The sequence below is a fragment of the Aulonocara stuartgranti genome (assembly GCF_965226115.1).
Source record: "Aulonocara stuartgranti genome assembly, chromosome: 19".
NCBI classification, from domain to species: Eukaryota; Metazoa; Chordata; class Actinopteri; order Cichliformes; family Cichlidae; genus Aulonocara; species Aulonocara stuartgranti.
Window position 1 is genome coordinate 22,188,153 of NC_138955.1, and position 23,019 is coordinate 22,211,171.

The 23,019-nt window shown below is 46.1% G+C and overlaps 1 protein-coding gene across 1 annotated transcript in view; it reads right to left on the reverse strand.

Moving 5' to 3' along the window:
- Positions 1-18,525, reverse strand: part of mipol1 (mirror-image polydactyly 1) — a 32,274-nt gene extending 13,749 nt beyond the window's left edge. The window contains exons 1-7 of the mRNA XM_082515976.1: positions 18,381-18,525; positions 16,537-16,630; positions 16,268-16,373; positions 15,257-15,383; positions 12,639-12,672; positions 12,385-12,555; positions 103-144 (exon numbers count right to left, since the gene is read on the reverse strand). Coding sequence (XP_082372102.1) covers positions 103-144; positions 12,385-12,555; positions 12,639-12,672; positions 15,257-15,383; positions 16,268-16,373; positions 16,537-16,630; positions 18,381-18,517 — 711 coding nt within the window. The 5' untranslated portion in view covers positions 18,518-18,525. The remainder of the gene's footprint in view (positions 1-102; positions 145-12,384; positions 12,556-12,638; positions 12,673-15,256; positions 15,384-16,267; positions 16,374-16,536; positions 16,631-18,380) is intronic.
- Between the last annotated feature and the right edge of the window lie 4,494 nt (positions 18,526-23,019).

The following is a 23,019-nucleotide window of genomic DNA, read 5'->3' on the forward strand; positions in this document are numbered from 1 at the left end:
CTGAAGTGTTAAAAATAGTGTTATTGTAGGCAAACATCCAAATATTGACCAGGGGTGTGTGTGTGTGTGTGTGTGTGTGTGTGTGTGTGTGTGTGTGTTTACCTCGCTTGCCTGCTGCTCTCTCTCTTGTTCCAGGCGTTTCCACTGCACGCAGACAGGGACAGAGTTAATCTGCAGTTACTGATCGGACCAATCTGCAAACGCACATTTTAACTCATATCTATAATCAGTCATTCAGCAATTGATCCTAATCAATGAGCTGAGCTGTGGGCACTCGGCTCTTTCAGCAGTCCGAAGTGTAGAATCATGTTTTTACAGTTTCCTCATATATTGATCCACTGACACGCTGAAAACACGTGATCATTCGAGCTGAACACCTCAGCTTCTGTCTGACTGATGGTGGAGTTTTTCAGCCCTGAATGCTGCCTGCAGACGTTTTAGGACAGAAGCCTTAGGGGTCACAGAGGTCAGAGGTCAGCACTTAGGCCAACCTTAGGCCGCAGCTGTCAGAGCAGCTCTGATTGGTCGTCACGGTTATGTAAGATTCTGGTGTCAGAAAATCAGGAAACAGGTGAGAGGAAGCAGGCGAGACAGACGCCTGAAACTCCGCCTCCAGTTGCAGGCGTTAAACAGAATCACAGACGGGTTTCACCTGTGACTTTTACCACTCAATGAGCGTGGAGCTCATGGAGAGAAAATAAGGCCTTTACCAAAGTGTTTAAATTCCCTCAGGACTGCAACAACATTCAAATGCATTGCACGCTGATGTCACAGCCACAGGATATCACCACGGTTACAATCACATCACCATCACAACCACGATGACCACCACAATCATCATCATTGTTACGACCTGTGGCCATAAAAAGTCTGTGTGAGCTGCTGTGTTTCTCTTTACTGTGTCTCTCTGCAGGTCCTTCCCCTAATGAAGAGCAGAGAGCTGCTGATTGGACCGTGGTGACTGCGTTCAAAAACCCGCTCTGACAGCTGCCAGGAGGGAGAGAGAAGCAAGCGAGCAGCTTTGACAGCAGACGCGGACCTGGACTCCAACTTTTTGGGTTACTTTGTATCTGTGTAAGCGTGCTCTGTGAGAGCCGCCACCTGCGGGTATAAACTCAGTGCTTATGCATAAGCACTGAGTTTATACTTATGCATAGGCTGAAGGGGTGAGCTGCTGAAGGGGTGAGCTGCTGAAGGGGTGAGCTGCCTTTTCTTTTGAACTGTTTTGTTAACTCAAAAGACACGACGTCGTACTCTCATTCCCAGCGCTTTATTCGTTCCGCCATTTTACATACAAACAACAACAACACTTCGCGGGCAGGTCACGCATGTAACTATCTAGCCACTTCTGACCACAAACTGTACGTGTACATGCAGTATCAATAATGGCTGACCCCAGTGCCTCAGTCAGCAAGATTTCAGAGTCTGGCTTTAGTGTACAAAGTAGAGATGGACCGATCCGATATTACGTATCGGTATCGACCTAAATTACTGGATCGGATATCGGAGAAAAATAAAAAATGTAATCCGATCCATTAAATATCACGAAAGCACCTCACAAAACTTGCAACACGCCGTAACTCACCTCAGAACGTTAGCACGTCGGAGCAGTATGCATCACGTGATAGAGCGGCTGTGGCATGCGGGACCTGTCGGTGGTCTGGATAGCATTTGGAGCTTCGCTAGCAACCCGGCATTTCATCTCCGACAAAGTTATCCCGAGAGAAGTAAAGCAAGTGTGTAAGTCCATCTCTGAATGTAAAGCATTCCTGCGTTAAGCTTAACAAACGATATATGGAGCGACTGCCTCTTCTTGCTGCTACTTCAATCATGAAACTGCTTAATGATCAGCTGATCGGCTTTTCTGTCGCGAGTCCGTCTCTCTTGTTTGTTTTTGGCCCACTTTGCACCAGAAAGAGGAAACCAGTGGATAAACAACAGCAGCACATTTAAGCTTGATCAGCTGTTGTTAGAATGTATTTAATATTAATTTCTACACCAGGATCTTTTTCTACGTAGCTGACGCTGGTAACTGTGCAGGGGCGGATCTAGCAAAGTTTAGCCAGGGGGGCCGATAGGGCATTAACAGGGAAAAGGGGGCACAAAGACATACTTTTCTTTCTTATTCTCATTTAAAATGTCTAGCTTTTAATAAATAATTATCTGACACCCAAAGTTTTAATTTGATGTAAAATGAATAGAAGTCAATTACTGTATATAGTGACTATTAAGTCTAATATATATACCCTAGTAAGCTATAGTACTTTTTCCTTTGGGAAGGTACCATCTGTGCAGTCTGCAATTTTGTTGAAGAAAGATGTTGAATCTATTTAATATTTCTTGAAAAATAATTGATTTCTGTGCATTTTTTTTTCACACTGCATCAAATTAAGGTTGATTACGTTGATTAAGCATCATGAGGTGGAGCGTGAGGGGTGGTTCCCTATTTTTTATTTATTTATTTTTGTTGTTGCTGGGAGTTGGAACCCTATTAGTTAGGTTGCTTAATATTTACGCTAAGTACTCTTTAAAATACCAGAATAGGGAGGATGGTGTAGGTTTGAGTTTATTAGATTGATCAGTATTGCTGAACTATGAAACATTTTTTTTTGCATACAGGTATAACAGAATAGCTTTAGTGTAGTTGTTGTTTTAAACTTGAGTATGAACTTATACAAAATGCAGCAAGATATTTAAAAAAAACAGTTTTGTTGATTAAAACACACTATATCGGATTCATATCGGTATCGGCAGATATCCAAATTTATGATATCAGTATCGGTATCGGACATAAAAAAGTGGTATCGTGCCATCTCTAGTACAAAGTAATGTTACACTCCTCCACTTTCCCATCTTCAGTTAGCTTTACTTGGTCACCATTATGATGAGGACAGTCTTTCTCCCAGTGGTAAGTGCTCTGACAAATAGCACATCTTGTTCGCTTGCCAAACTTGTCAAGTGGGTTGGTACCTTGTAGTGGTTGTCGCTGTCCACTCCGCGACGAAGTACCGTTGTTTCGTTTGTATTTGGGACCTCTTTGTTCCGTAAGGAAAACTGCATCTTGGTTCAGTTGAATTCCGCTGAAAACTCCGGTTACTTTCCCTCCGAAAATCCGTTTCAGTGCAGACTTCATAGACGCAAACGTTAAGTCCGTGCACACTGTCGACTTTCCTCATCAAGACAAGCTGTATCTAGAAGCTTAAATGCTAGCACAGCATCAGGCAGCGTCATGTTGTACTTTTTCATCCGGTTATAACGCTGTTCAAAGTCTATAATGTAGTCTGCCATGGACACGCTGTGGTTCTTTGCAATGCAGTCAAAACACGAGTAGGCTTCATAAGCGCGATCTTTCTCTTCTCTCTGAAACACCGCGTCAAGTTTTGCAAGTCATCTTTGTCCAAATCTTCCGCGTTTCTCTGGCTCTTCCCTCGAGCCCCAGCGCCACCGCGAGTGCCTGTTTCTTTTTATCCAGCTCCGTAACTTGTCTCCAGATATTGACTTCATTCTTCCAGCACTCGTATGGCCTGGCTTCATCAAGCTTTGGTGGTACTTTGTAATTTGAAACCATCCTCTGCTACCAATGTTAACTCAAAAGACACAACGTCGTACTCCGATTCCCAGCGCTTTATTCGTTCCGCCATTTTACATACAAACAACAACAACACTTCACGGGCAACAGCACTCTCGCGATATAACAGAAAATAACAAGTTAACATGTTTTCTCCTATTTCTGGGCTAGGAAGCGAGGGATAGTATTAGGGCTACACGATTAATCGTTAGAAAATCGCGATCTCGATTCATACTTATGTGCGATCTCATTTCCAAATGACAACGATTAAAAAAAAACAAAAAAACAAAAAACAAAACAAAAAAACGACGACGACTGTACCGCATTTTGATCCGGGACGTACTCTGCATGAAAACAAGCGCTCACTCTTCCTGCTCAACAAATGACAAGGGCAGAGCCTTATACCACGTGATACAGAAGCTGTGCCGCGTGATGCTAAAATTAGCAGGGAAAAAACAACGGAGAGCACGTCAGGGATGACGAGAAAGTGACAGGAGAAAATCCGTCCCGGTCAACCACCCAAACATCAATAATGGGAACCTTATACAGCGCTTCCCTATACACGTCGAACTCAAAGAAATTACGGAGGCTATCACTTATCACCTGACCAAAGATATGGCTCCCATCAACACGGTGCAAAACGAGGGATTTAGGAAAATGATCAACACCCTAGACAAACGCTACACAGTGCTGTCCTATTTTTCTATTGTTGCACTACCTGCTCTATACACGCAGTGTCGAGCAACGGTGGAGACGGAATTTCAAGCAGTACAACATTTAGCGGCGACAACAAAACGTGAGACATTTGTTGTTTTTAATGTTTATTTATTGTTTTTATGTTCGGTCTCAACTGTTACGAAGTTGATGTGCAGTTAATAAGTGCAATAAATATTTATACTGGAAAAGAAAATCGTGAGAGAATCGTGATCTCAATTCTAAGCCAAAAAATCGTGATTCTCATTTTATGCAAAATCGTGCAGCCCTAGATAGTATTGTCATTTGTTTGTTTTGTTTCTTTCTTAGGGTTTAGTTAGTTTTCTCTTAAAAAAATAAAATAAAAATAAAAATAAAGTTCTATCTTATCTTATCTTCTCTGGCGGGACTTAGTTGGTTTTGTTTATTATTTTGGCCTGGGTTCACCCTGGAGCTACGCTTCCTGACATTGAATAAAATCACCTTTTTCACCCATAGCTGGTTTCGGCTGTTTGGTTTGGGAACCAGGGCGGGTGCTTGCTTCTCTCTCCTCCTTCTCTCAACCTTATGTGCTTCTCTACACGCCTAGACTAAAGGCGTAACAACCATCTCAACCACCATCTTCATCACCACCATGACCATCATAATCATCACCATCACATCACCATCACAATCATCACCGCCATCACCATCATGACCATCACAACCATCATCATCACGACCATCATAATCATCACCATCACAATCACATCACAATCACAACCACCATGACCATCACAATCATCACAATCACATCGCCATCAAAACCACCATGACAATCACAATCGTCACCATCACATCACCATCACCATCATCATCACCACTATGACCATCAAAATCATCACCATCATTATCATCACAATCGTCACCATTAGGGCTGCTCAATTAATCGAATTTTAATCACGATTACGATCTGGGCTTTCAACGATCATTAAAAATGTCTGAGCCGATTATTAGCCCCTCCCTCATTTATCCGCGACACCTTGAAGGCCGGTCCGTGAAAATATTGTCGGGCATAAACCGTCCGTGGCGCAAAAAAGGTTGGAGACCGCTGATTAAGAGGACCCGAGGGAAGCTCGGAAAGCTAAGCAGAAGTTATTTGGAGAGGAGAGTGACTGCCGTTGGTTGAAAAGAGAGGTAAAAAAAAAACTTCAGTGGTGTTGCACACTATTTTATATTATTTTTTAAAGTCATTGTTAACCCTTTAAAGCCGGTCAGACCAGCACGATCCGTTTTGTGTAACCTTTTTAAATCCCTGTAGAACCTGAACCATGTAAGCTAGTGCAATAATTTGTTTTGCATATGAAACCGGAGGAGTTGTACTTACATCTGATGCCATCAGCTTGTCCTCGGTCACGGTTTCCTTCCACATATAGCTTTGCAAAAATTGCATAAAAAGCGCTTGCAGGAACAAAAACAGAAACAGCTTTGCCGATCCAATCAGCTGTTCGTAACACTTCCCACAGTGAAACAGACGTCAGCTCGAACTATCACATGTCCGCCATTTCCTGGCCGAAACCAGAAGTGACGTCATTTTCGCGGAAAATGTAGTTTTTTACTTGTAGGCCTTAAAAGCCGATACTGGTCATGTTTGACTTTTCTGAATAGTTTCTGGGATGTTTGCACTGCTGGAAATAGTTTATTTTGATGCACCTGCTGTTTTCTTTGCAAATTTGCATCATAGGATTGTTTTTTTGTTTTTCCTGCAGTATATAAAAATTGGTGTATCTCCAAAATAAAACTATGAAGACACTCAAAATAAATTTCCTGTTGTTGTAAACTATTTTTTGCAACTTTTTTGTATTTAAAGTTTTGAGGGATAAACCTCTTAAATTTCTCCAAGAAGAAATATATGTAAAAAAAACAAAAACGATTTTCAATTTTTTTGTAGTTTATTGCACTTGTTTGCAATTAATGTAGTTACTATGGACTTAATGCATACATATTATTAAAATATGGGCTATAACAGTTGTATAGCAACTTGAAATGCTCCCACAAATGGCACTACAACATGTAAAAAAAATAATATAAGCTCTGGCGGACTTGGTTCTATGGTAGGTCTTAAAGGGTTAAATAAATATCGTCATATAATCGAGATCTCAATTTCAGTGAAAATAATCGTGATTATCATTTTTGCCATAATCGAGCAGCCCTAGTCACCATCATTATCATCACAATCACATCACCATCACCGCCATCATCGCCATCATCACCGCCATCACCATCATCACCATCACATAGAGCTGGGCGATAGAACGATAACGATATGTATCGCGATATAACTTTTACTCGATAGAGAAATTAAACTATCGCGATAGACTTCGCCGCTCTTGTCCTCTTAAAAAAAAAAAAAAAAAAAAAAAAGGTCAGCCAATCCAAATTAAGTAGCGCAGAGCCGAACCAATCACAGCCGCAGCGTCACGTCGCGTGACTTGTTACGTACAGCACAAGTGCCAAGCCACACATGTGTTTGTTTGGGAAGCAGCCAGTGCGTAATGGAGGAAATGAGTGTGCCGACTAAAAAAAATCAACCGAGCGTGACCGAAGAGAAAACAGATGATGGTTCCAATGCCGGAGAGATTGTCGAACGGAAGAGCCATAGAAGTTCCGTAGTGTGAAGGTATTTCGGCTATTTCAAGTCTGACAAAAAACAGAGTAGCGTGCACTGTAAATTGTGCCGAAAGCAAGTCTGGAAATACAATAAACTGGTGCATGCGTCACACTGCGCGCCACGTTATTGTTTCGGTGAAATGAATTTCTACAATACTGTTAATTCTACTCTCTGCAGTGTTTAAATGCTTACATATACACACAGTTACTGTCCCTCCACACATACGACTCAGTTCTGTTTCTATGCCCCAGCTTTGTTTACTTTTTCCCACCGAGGCTTCTAGACTTCTGATTGGCCAACATTTCTGCAGGGTTAGGAATCTAGCTCCACCTGCTGCTTTGGCATATTCATAGCAGCGTTTTCCTTCATTTCTGCCTTTATGTGTGGACGGGATTATTTTTTAAAATGAAAACGGAAAATCTCTGTTTTCAAAAATACCCGTGTACGTGTGGACGTAGCCTCAGTCTCTGACTGGAAGCGCTAATTCGTCATTCGGCTTTTGTCAGACTAAAGTAACTGTTAAAACTGTTTGAAAAGCTAAGCTATACAACAAGGAGAGATTGAGAATTTCCTTTTAGTTCTCAGTTTATTTGATATTGACAAAAGTTAGTCAGTTTTGTCTGTTCTTCTGTAAAACAAACTAAGATTTATTTTTAGAATTAATATTTTGTTTCTAAGTGGAATTGACAATTTAGTCTGTTTCGTTTGTTCTATTTTGAAACTTAAACGCTTTAGCGGCTGCCTTTTGTGTAGTTTGCAATATTTGCCTTTATTTATCTGAAAAAGTCTCATGTTCCTTAAGTACATCTACCCTGTTGAACTTATTATGGGAAATAAATATTTAAATAAAAACAAGCTGCTGATTATTTCACATTTTACTTGTGAGCAACGGCACATTTAAATCTTACAAATATAGTTATTTGGCTTATATCGTGATAGATATCGTTATCGCCTGAAATGAAAAAAACATATCGTGATATGAAAAAATCTCATATCGCCCAGCTCTACCATCACATCACCATCATCAACATCATCATCACCATCATTATCATCACAATCATCACCATCACAATGACCATCAGGATGACCATCATCATTGTTTCTATTACATTGAAGTAAAATCAGCCAGTTAAACTCAGATTTGTTGCGTTTGGGTGTAATCCGTCGGGCACAGCTGTCTCCAGCTGTTTCTGTCAGTAAGTGAGGAACGAAGGTCTGCCTGTGGAAATCACACCGCCTCAGTGTATGGCAGCGCCGGCTGAGCTTTAATAATGCTGTAATAATGTTCTAATAATGTTGTAATTACCTGATATTAGCTCAATAAGAAGCTGCAGCTTCCCTCTGAGAGGGAGAGGAGCACACACTGACTGAGCGCGCTCAGGGACAACTCTCTCCTCTCTTCCCCTCCCTCTTTTCTAATATTTCCCAGAAGCCTTGGCTGCAGGGGGAGATAATCCCTGAGAGATGAGTAGAGGGAGCGGTGGCGGGAAGGGGGGGGGGGGGGGGGTTGGGGTGATCCTCCAGCGTGGAGTGCACTCTCTTCTTCTTCTCCTGCAAGGATTACAGCGGCATTTGAAACATATTTCACCGCGACGCAGCAGCAGAATGAGGGCGGGATTATGGTGTTACTGTGGAGGGGTGGTGTTAACGCAGAGGGGCGGGGTGTTAAAAGATGGCGGAGCACTGATATTGTTGGGGGTTAGCGGCAGTAGCCCAGGTGATGCTGAAGTGATGCTGATACGGTGGCAAGTTTGGGGGGGGGGTTAATGGAGGCAGAGTGGAGGTGTGAGAGGCTTAAGATGCGAGGCCGCATGGGGCGGAGCCAGCAGAGGTGAAGGTTTGAAGGAGATCATAAACACTGTGAGCGCAGAGCAGCCAGGAGAGGAAAACATGGAGATGTGCAGGGAGACGTCAGGACCTGCAGTTCCACTAATGTCCACTAGGTGCTCTGACCCAGCCTGTTCACATGTGTAAAAGATTCAAAGAAGAGCATTTAACGTGTCATCACCGCGCTGACATCAGCAATCAGACGTCAGGTGACTCAGTATGCCGTCGTGTTGACAGCAAGTATGAGCAGAGCCAGTGACACAAGTGACACCTGGAGACTGTAAAAGTTACTGCCCCGTCAGGTGAAGCTGTGCTCCTATTGTTGCTGAGTGCTGCACACCTGAACAGGTGCAGAGTTCTGGATCCTGTTAGTACGGACACTTTCCTTCTTCTACTCCAAAATTTGCCACTTCCTTCCATCTTCATCAGGTCTCATCACTCCTCTGCTTTCCTGACGGCAGTTGCCATGGTTACTAGAGCTCAGCTGTGCTGCTGCAGGCCTGTTCCCATGGTGACCACAGTCTGTCAGATGAACAGATAAAGGTTTTTCAGATCTGCGAGCAAATCAGGAGGGGGTGGAGCTTCTGAGCCCGCCACCCGCACGCGGCATGCTGGCAGCGCCGATCCTGCTTTCCGAGCCCCCCTTGGATTGCCCCGTTCTCTCCCCCCCCACAGAGACCGGTTTATGAGTCTGGGTGCATTGTGGGTAATAATTCTCTGTGGGTCCTGTAATAAACTCTGTGAACTGAGCGCCGATAATAATCACAGCCAGAGACCGCAGGAACACCTTTTCAAAGTAAAAGTCCAAACTCTGATGCCCGTAATCAGCCCCCAATCAGTTGTTCTGATTGATTATTTACCAAGTCTGACTCAAACTGGCAAATCTGAAGGGAAGCCTCTGAATGTGATACAACATCATCTACGCACAGGCGGCTCACCGTCAAAGCCAGGTTCAAAGGTCACAGTGAGAAAATACAAACATTTACAGAGATGCTCTGAGTTTCTGTGCTTGCTCTGACATCACGAGAACGATCGTTTAAAGACCCCGCCCCCATTGGGACTGCTTGGTCAATGTCAATAACAGCAGAGATGGCCTGTAAAACAATGTTCCCGCCATTTGGCCACCATGACTTCAGAAGACTGTACACAATGATGGCTGAAGCAGCCAATCAGGAAACGTGACAAGAAATGATCACTAGTTGATGAATGTGTGTGTAAGGCAGTGTGTGTGTGTGTGTACGGGTATTAACATCTTTGTGGGGACCAAAAACTGGAAGATTACCATACCTTGGGGGCAGCAGTCTCCAACCTTTTTTGCGCCACGGACCGGTTTATGCCCGACAATATTTTCACGGACCGGCCTTTAAGGTGTCGCGGATAAATACAACAAAATAAAACTAGTACCGGTACCGAAAAAAAGAAGATTTATTCATAACACACGTGAAAAGACCCAGGAAAACCGAGTTAACGATAAAAACGATAACAAAATAACGCTGAAAACCGATAAAAACCCTGAAAAATATACATTTCACACCTGAGCCTCAACTCTCGCGGCCCGGTACCAAACGACTGACGGACCGGTACCGGTCCGAGGCCCGGGGGTTAGGGACCGCTGCCTTAGGGGACCACAAGGATATAAATACACAAAGGGACAGGGAGTATGACTCTGTCCAGCTGTTGCCTGATGTTAACCTCCACACCAGGAGAAGAGGAGATGTCACCCAGGTGTGAGCAGGAGTGTGTAGTGTGGGGAGGGAACACACCTGCAGTCTACCTGTGTGGCTCATTTTAATATCAGTGTGTCCATCAGAGGTGGTCTGTAAGCCACACACACACACACACACACACACACACACACACACACACACACACACTAGGGCTGCCACGATTTGTCGACTAGTCACAATTACGTCGACTATCAAAATCGTCGACGACTGATTTAATAGTCGACGCGTCGTTTGAAGCTTTGTAAGATCACAAAAGACGCAGGAATAAGTGGCAGGATTTAAGAGTGTAATAACGGACTGAAACAGAAGATGGCAGCATTGCATGTACAAGGATGTCAGCTACCGCTAAACCCCGAAGAAGAAGAAGAAGGAGCAGCTGTGTCCCAGAATTCATAGCGCGGCCCAGCGCAGTTTCCAACAATGGCGGCAGCTAGTTAGTTTTAATGTTACTCTTATTATTCTTTCTGGGTCACAGAATAAACGTTTAACATATTTTCAGGCGAGAATGTAGCTGTGTAAACCTCAAATATCTGCTCAGTTTATCAGGACACCACATATTTTCAAAAGCGCTCCGACGTTTTCGGAGACATCTGTTACCCACTAGCTCGTTAGCGAGCCGGGGGCTAGGCTCACTAGCGCCGTGAGAACACCGGACTCCCCGCAAATCGTTTTCAAACCCACCGCCGTCTTTCGCTACTCAGGTTAAATATATATGAGTCACTTAGATAACTTAAAATGTTATTGTTTGGCTTTTTTTTTTGTATTTTATTTGTTCCTGAGTAAATCAGTTTGTCTGAGATTAAAGTTATAGTTTTTACACAGCTGAATAAACGTCAAGCAGACAACTGATTATCAGAAGTGTGAGATGCTCCAGAATATACTCCAGTGTCCTGTTATATTTTAGATAGCAAGGAGTTTATTAAACTTCACCGAAACAATCTGCAAATTTCATTAAAATTTAATAAACTATCATCTTGTCTTTATTTTTAGTTAGCACAGACCTTAAACACTTAAAGCTGTAAGCTAATGATAGTTATATGAGAGCAGATGCTGCTGGTGCAATAAGCTGTAGTTTTACGTCCAATGGATGATGATCTGATTAGTCGACTAATCGCAAAAATAATCGGTGACTAGTCGACTATCAAAATAATCGTTTGTGGCAGCCCTAACACACACACAGGTGAGTAAACAGCAGGTGTTCAGCAAACAGCGTGTCGGCTCGTCTCAGTCTGCTGTCAATATTTGTGTCTCTGTTTTCACCGCATTCTAAATATTCTCGTTCACATTCAAACTCAAATATTTGAGGTCTGAGCACCGTAACCCGGGCAACCGGGTTAAACACGCCGCTTAGCAACGCTGCTGTCAGAACACGATGACGTAGAGAAACCTGCAGCTCGCGTTTGTCACATGACCACCCAGATTTATGGCACAGGGAGGAGACCCTGCAGGGTCACATGACTGCTCTTAAGAGTCTGTTCTTATTAATAAGCGGGAATTTCTCGTGAAGACCCTCACGGTGCACTCAGGATCATCACGTCAGTCTGGATGACCTGCCAAACCAGAACTGGGTCCAGTCTGGCCCGAGTCATTAAAATCCTGCGTTGGCTGACTCTGTTGTGGTCACGTGGTTTATTTCAGCAGCTCGAATCGTATAAAACATTCAGCTCGGATTGAGCAGAGGGAAGTAACTCCACTCTGGTCTGTGACACACCTGTAAGAACACACCTGCGCTAACAGAGTCTTACTTTACGTCTGCTTGTGTCCACTCACAGCGGAGGAGTCGATGCTGAGAAATCGTCTGCGAGCTGCCAGACCTTCACCTCTGATCAATAAGTCTGATCGGTGCGCCTCTTTTGTGAACGGATGACAAACACAGGTGTTCGCCCACTCTCTCGGAGCACACAGGTAAACAGACTCACCTTGGCGGTAGAGCTGTCCCTCTCCTCCATCACGGCCTTCATCTCCTGAGCTGTGATGTCACTTCGCCGTTGCCGTGCCAACCAAAGACGCTGGACCAGAACTGAGCCGAACTGCTCGATTTCCTGGACGGAGTCGGCGTCACAGATGTGCCGCAGGAGCTCATCCACATCCTAAAACGCACACGGAAGGAAACCGATCAGAACCTCAGACAACCACAAGAACCTGCGGTCATCAACACGCCGCCAGCGTTTACCTGATCGCCATCGTCCAGGTGGAAGCACTCTGACCTGACAACACACAGATGGACACATGTTAGACTAAGCGGTGCTAAGTCTCAGCGGCAGGTGAAGCCCTGAGCTCCTATGAACAGGTCAGCCCAACATTTTTAGCAGATTTAATTTTAGTTTGAGAGAAAAAAACTGAGCATCAGTGTTTTGGTCTCTCTGGCTGCCATTAGAGTCGAGTCAGAGCTCGCTGATTTCTATCATGATGAGAAAAGTTCATATGTCTCTAAACTCGCCGTCATACAGCAACCGTGAAACTAACGGGTGGAGCAGGAGGAGCAAAGAGTGCCCATCCTCTCAGGTAACGGGTGGAGAGACAGAACCACAGGAAGGCTGGTTGGACTAAAGTGGAGGAGACGGCAGGACAACAACGCTGTCCCAGAACACGGAACATGTGGAAACAGCTGCAGATGATCCTGAACACACTTGTTCATCCTCAGAAGACCACCTGAGTCGCTCAGCTGACTAACTTCATCAGGGTTCGAGGGCATGTGTTCATCCAAGCCACCACCCTAAACCTTAACGAGTAGTTTTAATGTAACACGTGGTTACTTATTTGGTTAATGAGTTAATGATCGCCTTCTACATCTGTTTAGTTTTTAGCTTTTGGTCTCTAAACTGGAAATCTGACCCTGCAGGACAGGGCAGCGTTGGTGGAGAAGCCACAAGATCCAAAGTCTTATTGTGACAGCCGGACTGGTGAGAACCGGCAGAGCTCAATGCTCCTGCAGGGTTAGGGTTAGTTCAGCGGACCCTGGATGTAAGCCTCCTGAAGCTGGATGTTTCTGGCTCTCTGAACACGGAAAGGTTTCAGGGCGCTCTGCCTCCATCTCTGAAACACAATATTTCCTTTTCTCTGCCTCTCTTTATGAAATGTGATTTCGGTGTTCAGGTAGTCCCGAGTTCATTTCTGTGCAGTGAGTCTTAAATAAAACAGCGTGTGAGGAGCAGCTGAGGGGGCTGAAGCGGCCTGTAATCGGGCCCTGTAAGGCTGGCGGCCCCCGTGTTTTCCCGCCGCTGACCAAATTAAAGCCGCCGCAGCCTGTGAGATGACCCGAGCTCCTGCAGCTGGGCAGTAATTTGGTCCTCGCTCCCCAAAGCCCACCTGAAATCTGCTGTCTTCGTTGTGAGGCTGCGAGGGCGTGGGTTGGGCGGAGCTTCGTGCTCGCTCTCAGCCTGACGGTGGACGTGCAGCTGGTAACTAGCTGATCCGCGCTCTCCTCCTGGGAAGCTCTTTCATTTAGCCGGCTGCTGTTTTCTGTAATAAACTGTAATAAGGTGGCCGAGCCGCTCGTTCCGCGGGGAGCAGCAGGTAATGAAAGACCGGCCGCCTCCAATAAAGCTCCTCTAACACCCTGCTTACAGCCCATCGAGCCCGGCTCAGCCCGGCTCGGCTCGCTCCCCGTCATTAACACTCCCACACAGCTCGCCTCGACAGAAACACCCCGCCGCCGCCATTAGTAGGATCAGATGAGAAAGAGAATTTATCACTTCACAGAATATTTCTGAGAAACGTCCCAGACGTCTGAGAGAGGCCTGCTTCGGACCTGAGGGTCAGGACCCGGCGTCCATCTTCATCCACAGGTTCAGGGACCGTGCCTGTTTCACGTCAAATTGATCAGGCGGCGGTCAGGTCGCTGAGCGCCGTCCGAGGCCTCAGCCGAAGCCCATTTCTGTTTGACTGCACCATAATCACATTATTCATGCACACACACACACACACACACACACACACACACACACACACCTGAGTCCTGACAGATGGAACATGCTCCTCCATATTCTGTCCCTCATAAAAAGGATTGTGGCCTCCAATATCAATTACCCTCTCATCCTGGGGGGGAGGAGGTGGGGGGCAAGGGAGGACAGGGGAGCAGGATGAGGGGGGATATTATCTCTAATTAGATTTTCTGCTCTATTTGGCTGCTCCTCCAAGACGACGAGAGCTCATTTCACAGCCCTTAACAGGACTGAGGAGGTGCATAATGAGGAGGAGGAGCAGCAGGTTGCTCCTCCGTCAGCACAGCAAACATGTTTCACATGTAAATAAAAGAACAAACAGATTCTCCTCAGAGGAGACGACAGCCGCTCTGTTTATGCAACAAACAGAGCCGACACAAACCTCGCAACATCCACGGTTCCTCTTATTAATCATTACAGAACCCCCGCGTTATTGATCGCTGTGATCAGAACAGCCAGAACTCTGTCTGCCTCCAGCGCCCCAAACATCCCGACATATCCGCTTCAGCACCACCCGAGGTGGAGGCCTCTTATCCACACATGTGGCTTCAGCCAGGGTGTCAGGCCGTCAACAGGGTTCTGCTCTTAGTTCTCAAGAGTTGTACTGTAGTTCTACAGGGTTCTACTATTGGTCTACTGTTGGCCCTAAGAGTTCTACTGTCAGTCCTTTAAGGTTTTATTGTCGGGCCTCAGTGTTCAACTGTTGAACCTCAGAATTAGATTAGAGTTAGAGTTCTACTGTTAGTCCACGGGGTTCTACTGTTGTCCCTTTAACTTTAAAGCTGCTTTAAATTCTTCTCAGGTGATAACGAACTTCAATCAACTGACAGGAAATGATGAAACTTACTCAGCCGCCTGCTGTAGTCGATGCAAACGAAGCAAAGCCTCGTCTCTCTCCTCATTGGCCAGCAGGAGTCGTGACATCACAGCCTGATCTCTGTCCTTCTGAGCTGCCAGCACCTCCTCCAACACCGCTGAGGAGACAGGAGGAGGAGGATAGTTTGAGGATAAATTTCAGTAAAAGCAGAATCTTTTTTCAGTGTCTCTCCAGATTGATGGACCAATGAGAGCAGAGCTCATGATTACCACGCCATGTGTGTGTTCAGGGGTAATAACACAGAGATGACCACAGTACTTCTGAGACTCGGTGCACAGAAAATTAAAGTGGAGACTCTGCTGGTTATTAAAGTGCACCAGTTCTCTGGGTGGGAAATTTTTTACTCTGGACAGGTCAGGTCCCACCTGATCCTTCTCTCTCTGTATTTTTATACTCCATCTCTTTACTGGGAATGATGGGACTACACCATCACCAGAGCGGCTGTAGATCTGCCACACTGCATGCGCCTGACCCTGGGAGCTTCATAACCTCCAGGTGAGCTTTGCTCTGTTAGCTGTTACTCAGGTGTGAAGCACACACGCAGGTCTTTCAGCTGCTGAAAATATACATGACATACAGAACATACAACAGACAGGCGGCCGGACTGTGTGTGACGATTTCACTTAACGGTCAGAGAGGGCGCTGATGAAAAAAGGACCAAACAAAAAGTTTCTATTGTGATCTGGTGGAGGGAGCACTGTGTTACTGTGATGATCCTACCAGATGACACACTCAGCTCAGTTAAATCAACATCACACGTGAGTGTGATTGCTGGTTAAACACACACAAACACACACTGTTCTGTTAAACTAACAGCTGCCACGTTAACTGACATCTCATTACCACTGCTGTTGTTTTAATTAGCGCATGCAGTCGTGTGTGTGAGAGAGTGTGCATGGAAAATATTCAAATATTTAAGAAGTCGAGTTTGGATCCGATCTGATTAAGAGGAGAGTAAACTGTGACACTCTCCCTCCTCACCTGCAGGTCTCTCCCAGTCTCGGGCCTCCCTCCGTTTCTCCCTAAGCTCCTCCTCCACCTCCCTCCTATGCAGCTCCTTCTCCTTCTGAACCAGCTGCTGCTGCAGCTGAAACACAAACACACAAACACCTTCTGCTGCTGCTGGATACCAAACATATGAGGTGACTACAACTCCCATCATGCACTTTAGCAAAAAACCTCCAGTGAGTGAGGTTTAGACCCAGTCAGTAATAATGTAAGGGGTTGGGAACACCTGTGTGTGTATGTACCTTGTTGTTGACCTGTCTCAGGGCGTCGAGCTCCTTCAGTAACAGCGAGATGTTTTTGTCTCGGTCGGTGCTCGGAGGCCGGGCTGATGCAGAGCTGCAGCACAGAGATGATGTCATCAATGACAACCAATCACAGATTAAAGAGCTGTAGGTCCCGGAGATGTTTGTTTCTCTTTAAAGACACGAGTTTACCAAACTCATCTACACACAAAACACACAGTTTAGCTTCCTGTACTGCTGTTAATCTCAGCGTACGTTTCTGTGTGCCTGACTGTGTGTTAACGGTGTCCCCTTCAGCGTGTGGCGTTGGACGACTGAAAGCCTCAGCGGCGCACACAGCGCTCTGAGACATCACTCTCAGGTACCTGCTGTTTCACACCATATTAAAATATCTGTAACGGCACTCGTTAACATGTTTTAAATGTGCTGCACTGAAGGTAAGCTAGTATTTTCCACACTGTGAGAACATTAACTAAAAACAGAGAAGTGTTACACATTTATTGGCAGCATGTCCTCGCTGCGCCCGCAGCGGTGTACATCCAAAACTGACGGCGGCGGCACCTCGCTGCAGTTTTGGTTCAGTGAGATTGAGTGGATTTCGTCACTGCGGCCAGGCCAGCGGCAGGAGCGTCTCTGTGTCGATTAGAGAGAAGATGAGACGCTCTGCGGAGACATCTGCTTCGTTTCCTGTTCCCACTTCCTCTGGACGTCCATCGCAGTGACGGTGAGTGCAGTAACAGTGGGCGGGTAAATAATGCGTCTGTCCTCCTCCTTCAGGTTTGTAATAAAGCAGATCTCCTGCGGATGGATGCTGAGCTCCACCTGAGCCGTCACATTCATCCACAGAGACCACACAGTCTAGAAGGCCATCTCACTTTAAGCGCGCTTAGTGCTGACTCGACGTTGCTCTCGATGGATTGGTGGGCTGCATGTGAGCAGGTACATCTGTGCACCATCGGCTCATCACCTGGAGATCTTTTGGTTTATCTCAAAACTTTTGGTTGTCCGACACCGAGGAGCGCGTTAAACCGAGCGGCTGTTTTTTACCGATCTCATGGTCGGAAGTTCCTCAGCAGCTGCTCGCCACTCTGCGAGGCTCTCGTTGGTCAGGGCTCAGCGTTTCATTAGTGTTTCACCTGTGTGTAGTGAGGTCAGGTGTTTTAACGGGAGGTCGTGGCCTCACTTTATCAGATGTGAGGCTGCACGCTGCAGCAGCAGCAGGTTTAATAAGCAGCGGCTGATGTTCGCCTCTAATTCTCTCATATTACCTTAAAGGTCAGGCTGCGTCGTGGCTTCGTAATAAAGCGGGTAAATAAGACGCTGAGTGTGGCTCACTGTGTCTTCTGTAATTGACTGTTTCTGACTTTATAACATCAGCTGCTTCTAATCAAGCCGCTGCTTTTACTATCTTTCTATTTTGGTCTCGCTCCCACTAATCAAATCAAATCTAAATTTAATAGCTCACATTTCAAACAGTGATGCAACTCAAAGTGCTCCACAAATTTATTTCAAAATGCATCAAAAGACAAAAGAAGCAGGAAAAATGACAGAATCTAAAGAAAGCAGAGGAAGTTTAATGAAAAGCAATAAACTTTTTAATAAAGCTCACTGTGTGGGGGCTCTAAACATATCACATTAATCCGTTCAAAAAGCACCGAGAATACGGCAGCATGGAGGCTCCAATATCGGCCACGTTATTACTGACACGTGTAATAATCTATAGCTCGAATACATCTGAACAACTTCTCACAACTCCAGCGCTAAAAACCTGAAACTTTTCCACCAGACTCTCTTCAGAGCAGGGCCCGCTCTAACATCTCATCGTCGGCACTGCTCCCACTCACCTGTCCACAGCGGTCACCAGGTGTCTGCTGAGGGAGGGGCTAGCAGGATCTCCGGGTGCGCCACCTTCATCTGCAGTATCTCCACAGCTCTTTGCCCAAGGAGAAAGACCTCTGCTGGTCGAAAGGTCCACTTCCATCTCTTCTGCACCTCCCAGGCGACTGGAGGATAGCGGGGACACAGACTTCCTGCAGGGCGGAGGTGACAAAGGAGAGGCGGACCTTCTGTAGGATGGAGGTGGAGGGGAGCAGGAGGTCGACGGCTCCTGCAGGTGCTGTGGAACTGACAGACAGGTAAGAGGTCACTTGCAGGTGAATATTTTACATTTCCTGATCAAAGAGTTCAGGAATCAAAGAGCCCAGTGATCATGATCAGTTTGTTGGTCCGACATTCAGCAGCGTCTGCCTCACGTCTTCAAATACGAATGAACCCAGAGCATGACGGGACTTCATGTTGGCTCTAACTCTCCCATCAATAACACACTGTGAAGCCCACATTCATCACACTCCAGTTCAAAATGCATGAAAAGTGTAAAACAAACACTAAACAACGTATCTGAGGTAAAACTGTACCTATGATGGGGGTGGATGTTACCAGGTGTGGTGGTCGTAGTTCAGGTTGGGGCTCAGGCTGATCTCTGATCTGTGAACATCAGAAACAACATGAGGTGACTTTCGCTGACCTCTAAACAGCAGCAGCGTGCGCGATACGGACATGATCAATGAGTCATCACAGGGACAGCTCAAAGACAGAGAGACCGAGATGGTGGAGGATTAATGTGGAGGATGAAGGTGGAGCTGCAGACAGGAGAAGCAGAGGAAGAGCTCAGAGGTTCACGAGGAACGTGGATGTTGGAGGAGGACATCCAGAGGGCTGGAGTGACAGAGGAGGATGCTGGGATTGGAGGAGATGGAGGTAGATAATCGGCTGTTGGTGAAACTAAACATTCAGCTGCAGCTAACCTCCAACATCACCTCCACCCTCAACCATAGCCTGACAGGTACTGCACTCACCCGTTGGAGCTGATGAGCTGGGTTCTGATAAGTGCAGGAAGACGCTGTCGCAGCTCCACGTTCACTCTGGGATTAGCTGGACAAAAAGGAAGCGACAGCTAAAGCAGACAGACACCAAAGACCCGCCTGTGCGAACACCCGCCTGTGCGAACAACCGACTGTGCGAACACCCACCTGTGCGAACAACCGACTGTGCGAACAACCGACTGTGCGAACAACCGACTGTGCGAACACCCACCAGTGCGAACAACCGACTGTGCGAACACCCACCTGTGCGAACAACCGACTGTGCGAACACCCGCCTGTGCGAACAACCGACTGTGCGAACACCCGCCTGTGCGAACAACCGACTGTGCGAACAACCGCCTGTGCGAACAACCGACTGTGCGAACAACCGACTGTGCGAACAACCGACTGTGCGAACGCCGTCTAATGAATTACTCAGAGCTGTAAACACACATTAACATCATGTCCCTCACCCTCTCTCTCTCCCCGCCTGTCATGTCCCTCACCCTCTCTCTCTCCCCGTCTGTCATGTCCCTCACCCTCTCTCTCCGTCTGTCATGTCCCTCACCCTCTCTCTCCGTCTGTCATGTCCCTCACCCTTTCTCTCTCTCCCCGTCTGTCATGTCCCTCACCCTCTCTCTCCGTCTGTCATGTCCCTCACCCTTTCTCTCTCTCCCCGTCTGTCATGTCCCTCACCCTCTCTCTCTGTCATGTCCCTTGCCCTCTCTTTCTCGCCCACAGACCTCTCACGGACCACCTGACCCATCCACGACCCCGTACTGGGAACAAGGAGAAGCAAGAAGCAGTGCGGGAGGATGGTGGCAGGATGTTCTTTCTGTGAGCCTCTGCAGACTGATCAGACTTACAGCAGAACCAAGAAAGGACTGAAGCTTTCCCCTCTGATGGGTGCTGATCAGGCCCTTCGTGACCTCTGACCAACACCACTACTGTCTGCACAGCTCTCACTGTGAGCTTCTCGGGTGGAGGACTGTAATCTTCTCCAGGGGTCGAGGACATCAGGTTACTTCCTTTGAGCCTGAAACTTTTCCCGGAGAGTTTCTTGGTTTTGCCTGCTTTTAGTTGCCTTTTAAACATTTTTCTGACACTTTTTTCTTTTGTATGTTTGCTCCTGCAGATCTGTGAGTGGCCCGATCAGTAAGGAGGACGATTATCTGCTCCTGAGTGTGAAGCAGCTAAATTTCAGTTATTTCTGAATAATTTGTTCACTTTGAAACTTTTCTCATTTCCTGCCGTCCTCCCCCATCCTCCCCCTCTCTGATCTCCTTGTGGACTCAGAGCTAATTGAGCCGCCGGCTCTCCTTATTATTCATGTACAATTACAGATGTGATAATGTGCTTAAATCCTTCTAAATGACCGTTCATGCCTCGCGCTCGCTTTGAAGTCTCGTCAAAGATGGAAAATCTGCAGAAAAAAGGGAAAAAGCAAAAGCCAATCAGAGCGCCAATCTACATTAACCAATGAGGCGAAGAGGGGGGACACGCCTCCTCCCGCCTCCCCCCCTTTTTCTTCATGTAATATAAACTCAAGTCCATTAATTTTTTAAGCTGTTTTTAATACATTTTGTGCAGAAAGTTTGGAGCGCTGAGTGTCGGCTGCTCCAGCTGACTGCATGAATATTAATGACGGTGTTACGATGATTAAAGAGGCTTCAGCTCAAATCCAACACAATCCGCTTGTGATCCGGCCCGCCGACACCACACCGCCGCCACACCGCACATGAATTTAGATACGGACATTAAGCCGAGGAGACACACGGCGAGCTGGGAACGCTCACGCACACGCGTGCAGAGTAAACATGAAGCCAAACACACTCCGAGATCAATCGATCAGCAGGAAACCTGCTGCTCTTCAACAAACGAGCGATCAATAAAAGTGAGACAAAATCGCTCCTGTCGATCAGAGAGGAAATCGACTGATCAATAACCAGAGAAAATACCTCATGGTCATGTGACCTGATCATGTTTTTCATGAAAATTATTCTTAAAACAGGTACTGCCTTTCACAGTAAACTGAAGGTCTTTTTGTTCTGAGTAAAATCACAGTCCACACCATGCAGGTAGCACACCTGCGCCCTGATCTGTTTCCTGTTACAGGACAGCTGATAGCAGTCACTCGTTCTCAGTTCAGGAAGAAACGGAGCAAATGTCTCAGATTTATTTGGTTAATCTGGTCCAGGCGTCCGTTTCCTCTGACCGCAGCAGGCGTAACATCTGCTTCTCCTACAAACAGAATCCATGTTTCACTCCAGTCGCACTATTTTAATTATTCTGCACTTTTAATTCAAGCAATTTCTTGCTTGAGCTACATAGCCCCCGTTTACTTCCGGTTTTCTTGTCTTTGATTTTTAGTCTCCGGCCTCTAAGCGCTGATCAGTAAATGCTCATTATTTGCATTAAATCCTGGACGTCATCTAAATCATCCTGCAGCTCCGTCACAATTGGCTGTTTCCTGTCCTTCATCTTGGAAGCTGCAACACTACGAGTGCAGCAAGAAGCTGGTAATTGATTATTGATTATAGCACACAGGGTTGAAAAGGCCACTTCTACTCAAGAAGTGATGTCATTTAAATATATTTAATGTTTTCATATTTAAGTTGACAGCGATGAACCACTTTTATGTGACTCAAACTGAAATTATCTTCACACACATTTATCATCACCTGAAGATGACTCCAGGTGCAGCTGTACGATCTGCTGACCCCGGCACACACACACACACACACACACACACACACACAGAGAGAGACACGCTTACACACACATACACACACACACACACACGCAGACACACACGCAGACACACACAGACAGACACACACACACACACACACACACACACACACACAGACAGACACACACACGCACACACACACTATGGTCAGTAGATTTAATTTATTGAGAGAAGAGGAAGACAAAGGCTGAGTGTGGCTGAGAGGGAATGAAGAGCAAGAGGGAGGAGACAGTCGTGTGAACAGTGTTTAATCTGCAGAGTGGGTGGTCCACGGACACACACACGCACACACACACACACTCAGTTTTATTGTTGTTAGATGGGTGGGCTGCAGACTCTGGTTTGTTTGAACAGGCTGAAGTAGCTGCTGCTCTCTGTGCAGGAGTGTCTGTGTGTGTGTGTGTGTGTGTGTGTGTGTGTGTGTGTGTGTGTGTGTGTGTGTGTGTGTGTGTGTGTGTGTACGAGCGCTTGTGTGTTTCTGTGTGTGTGCGTGCATCTGTGTGTCTGTGTGTGTGTGCTCACGCTGGCATTTTATAACATTTGCCTTGTTTAGATCTAAATTGTGATTCCTACTTTGAGCAGAGCTTTTATTTTGACAGTGTGTTGCAGCTTTACCTGTAAAAACACTTCCTACCTGCAGGTGGCGCTCCACATTACAAGCTGCTGAATTAATCGACAAATGATTTATGGAAAACTACTGTTACTGATACAGCTCAGGGGACCAACTAAAGACCAAAGAGCTTGTAAAGCAACAAACGCAAAACAGAGGATATCGCCGCATCCTGACACGCCAAAGACACAGGAAGTAAGACGCCACCAGCGCAGTGTGAAGCCCCAGGCTGATGATGTGATGGAGGGCTTCCTACCACA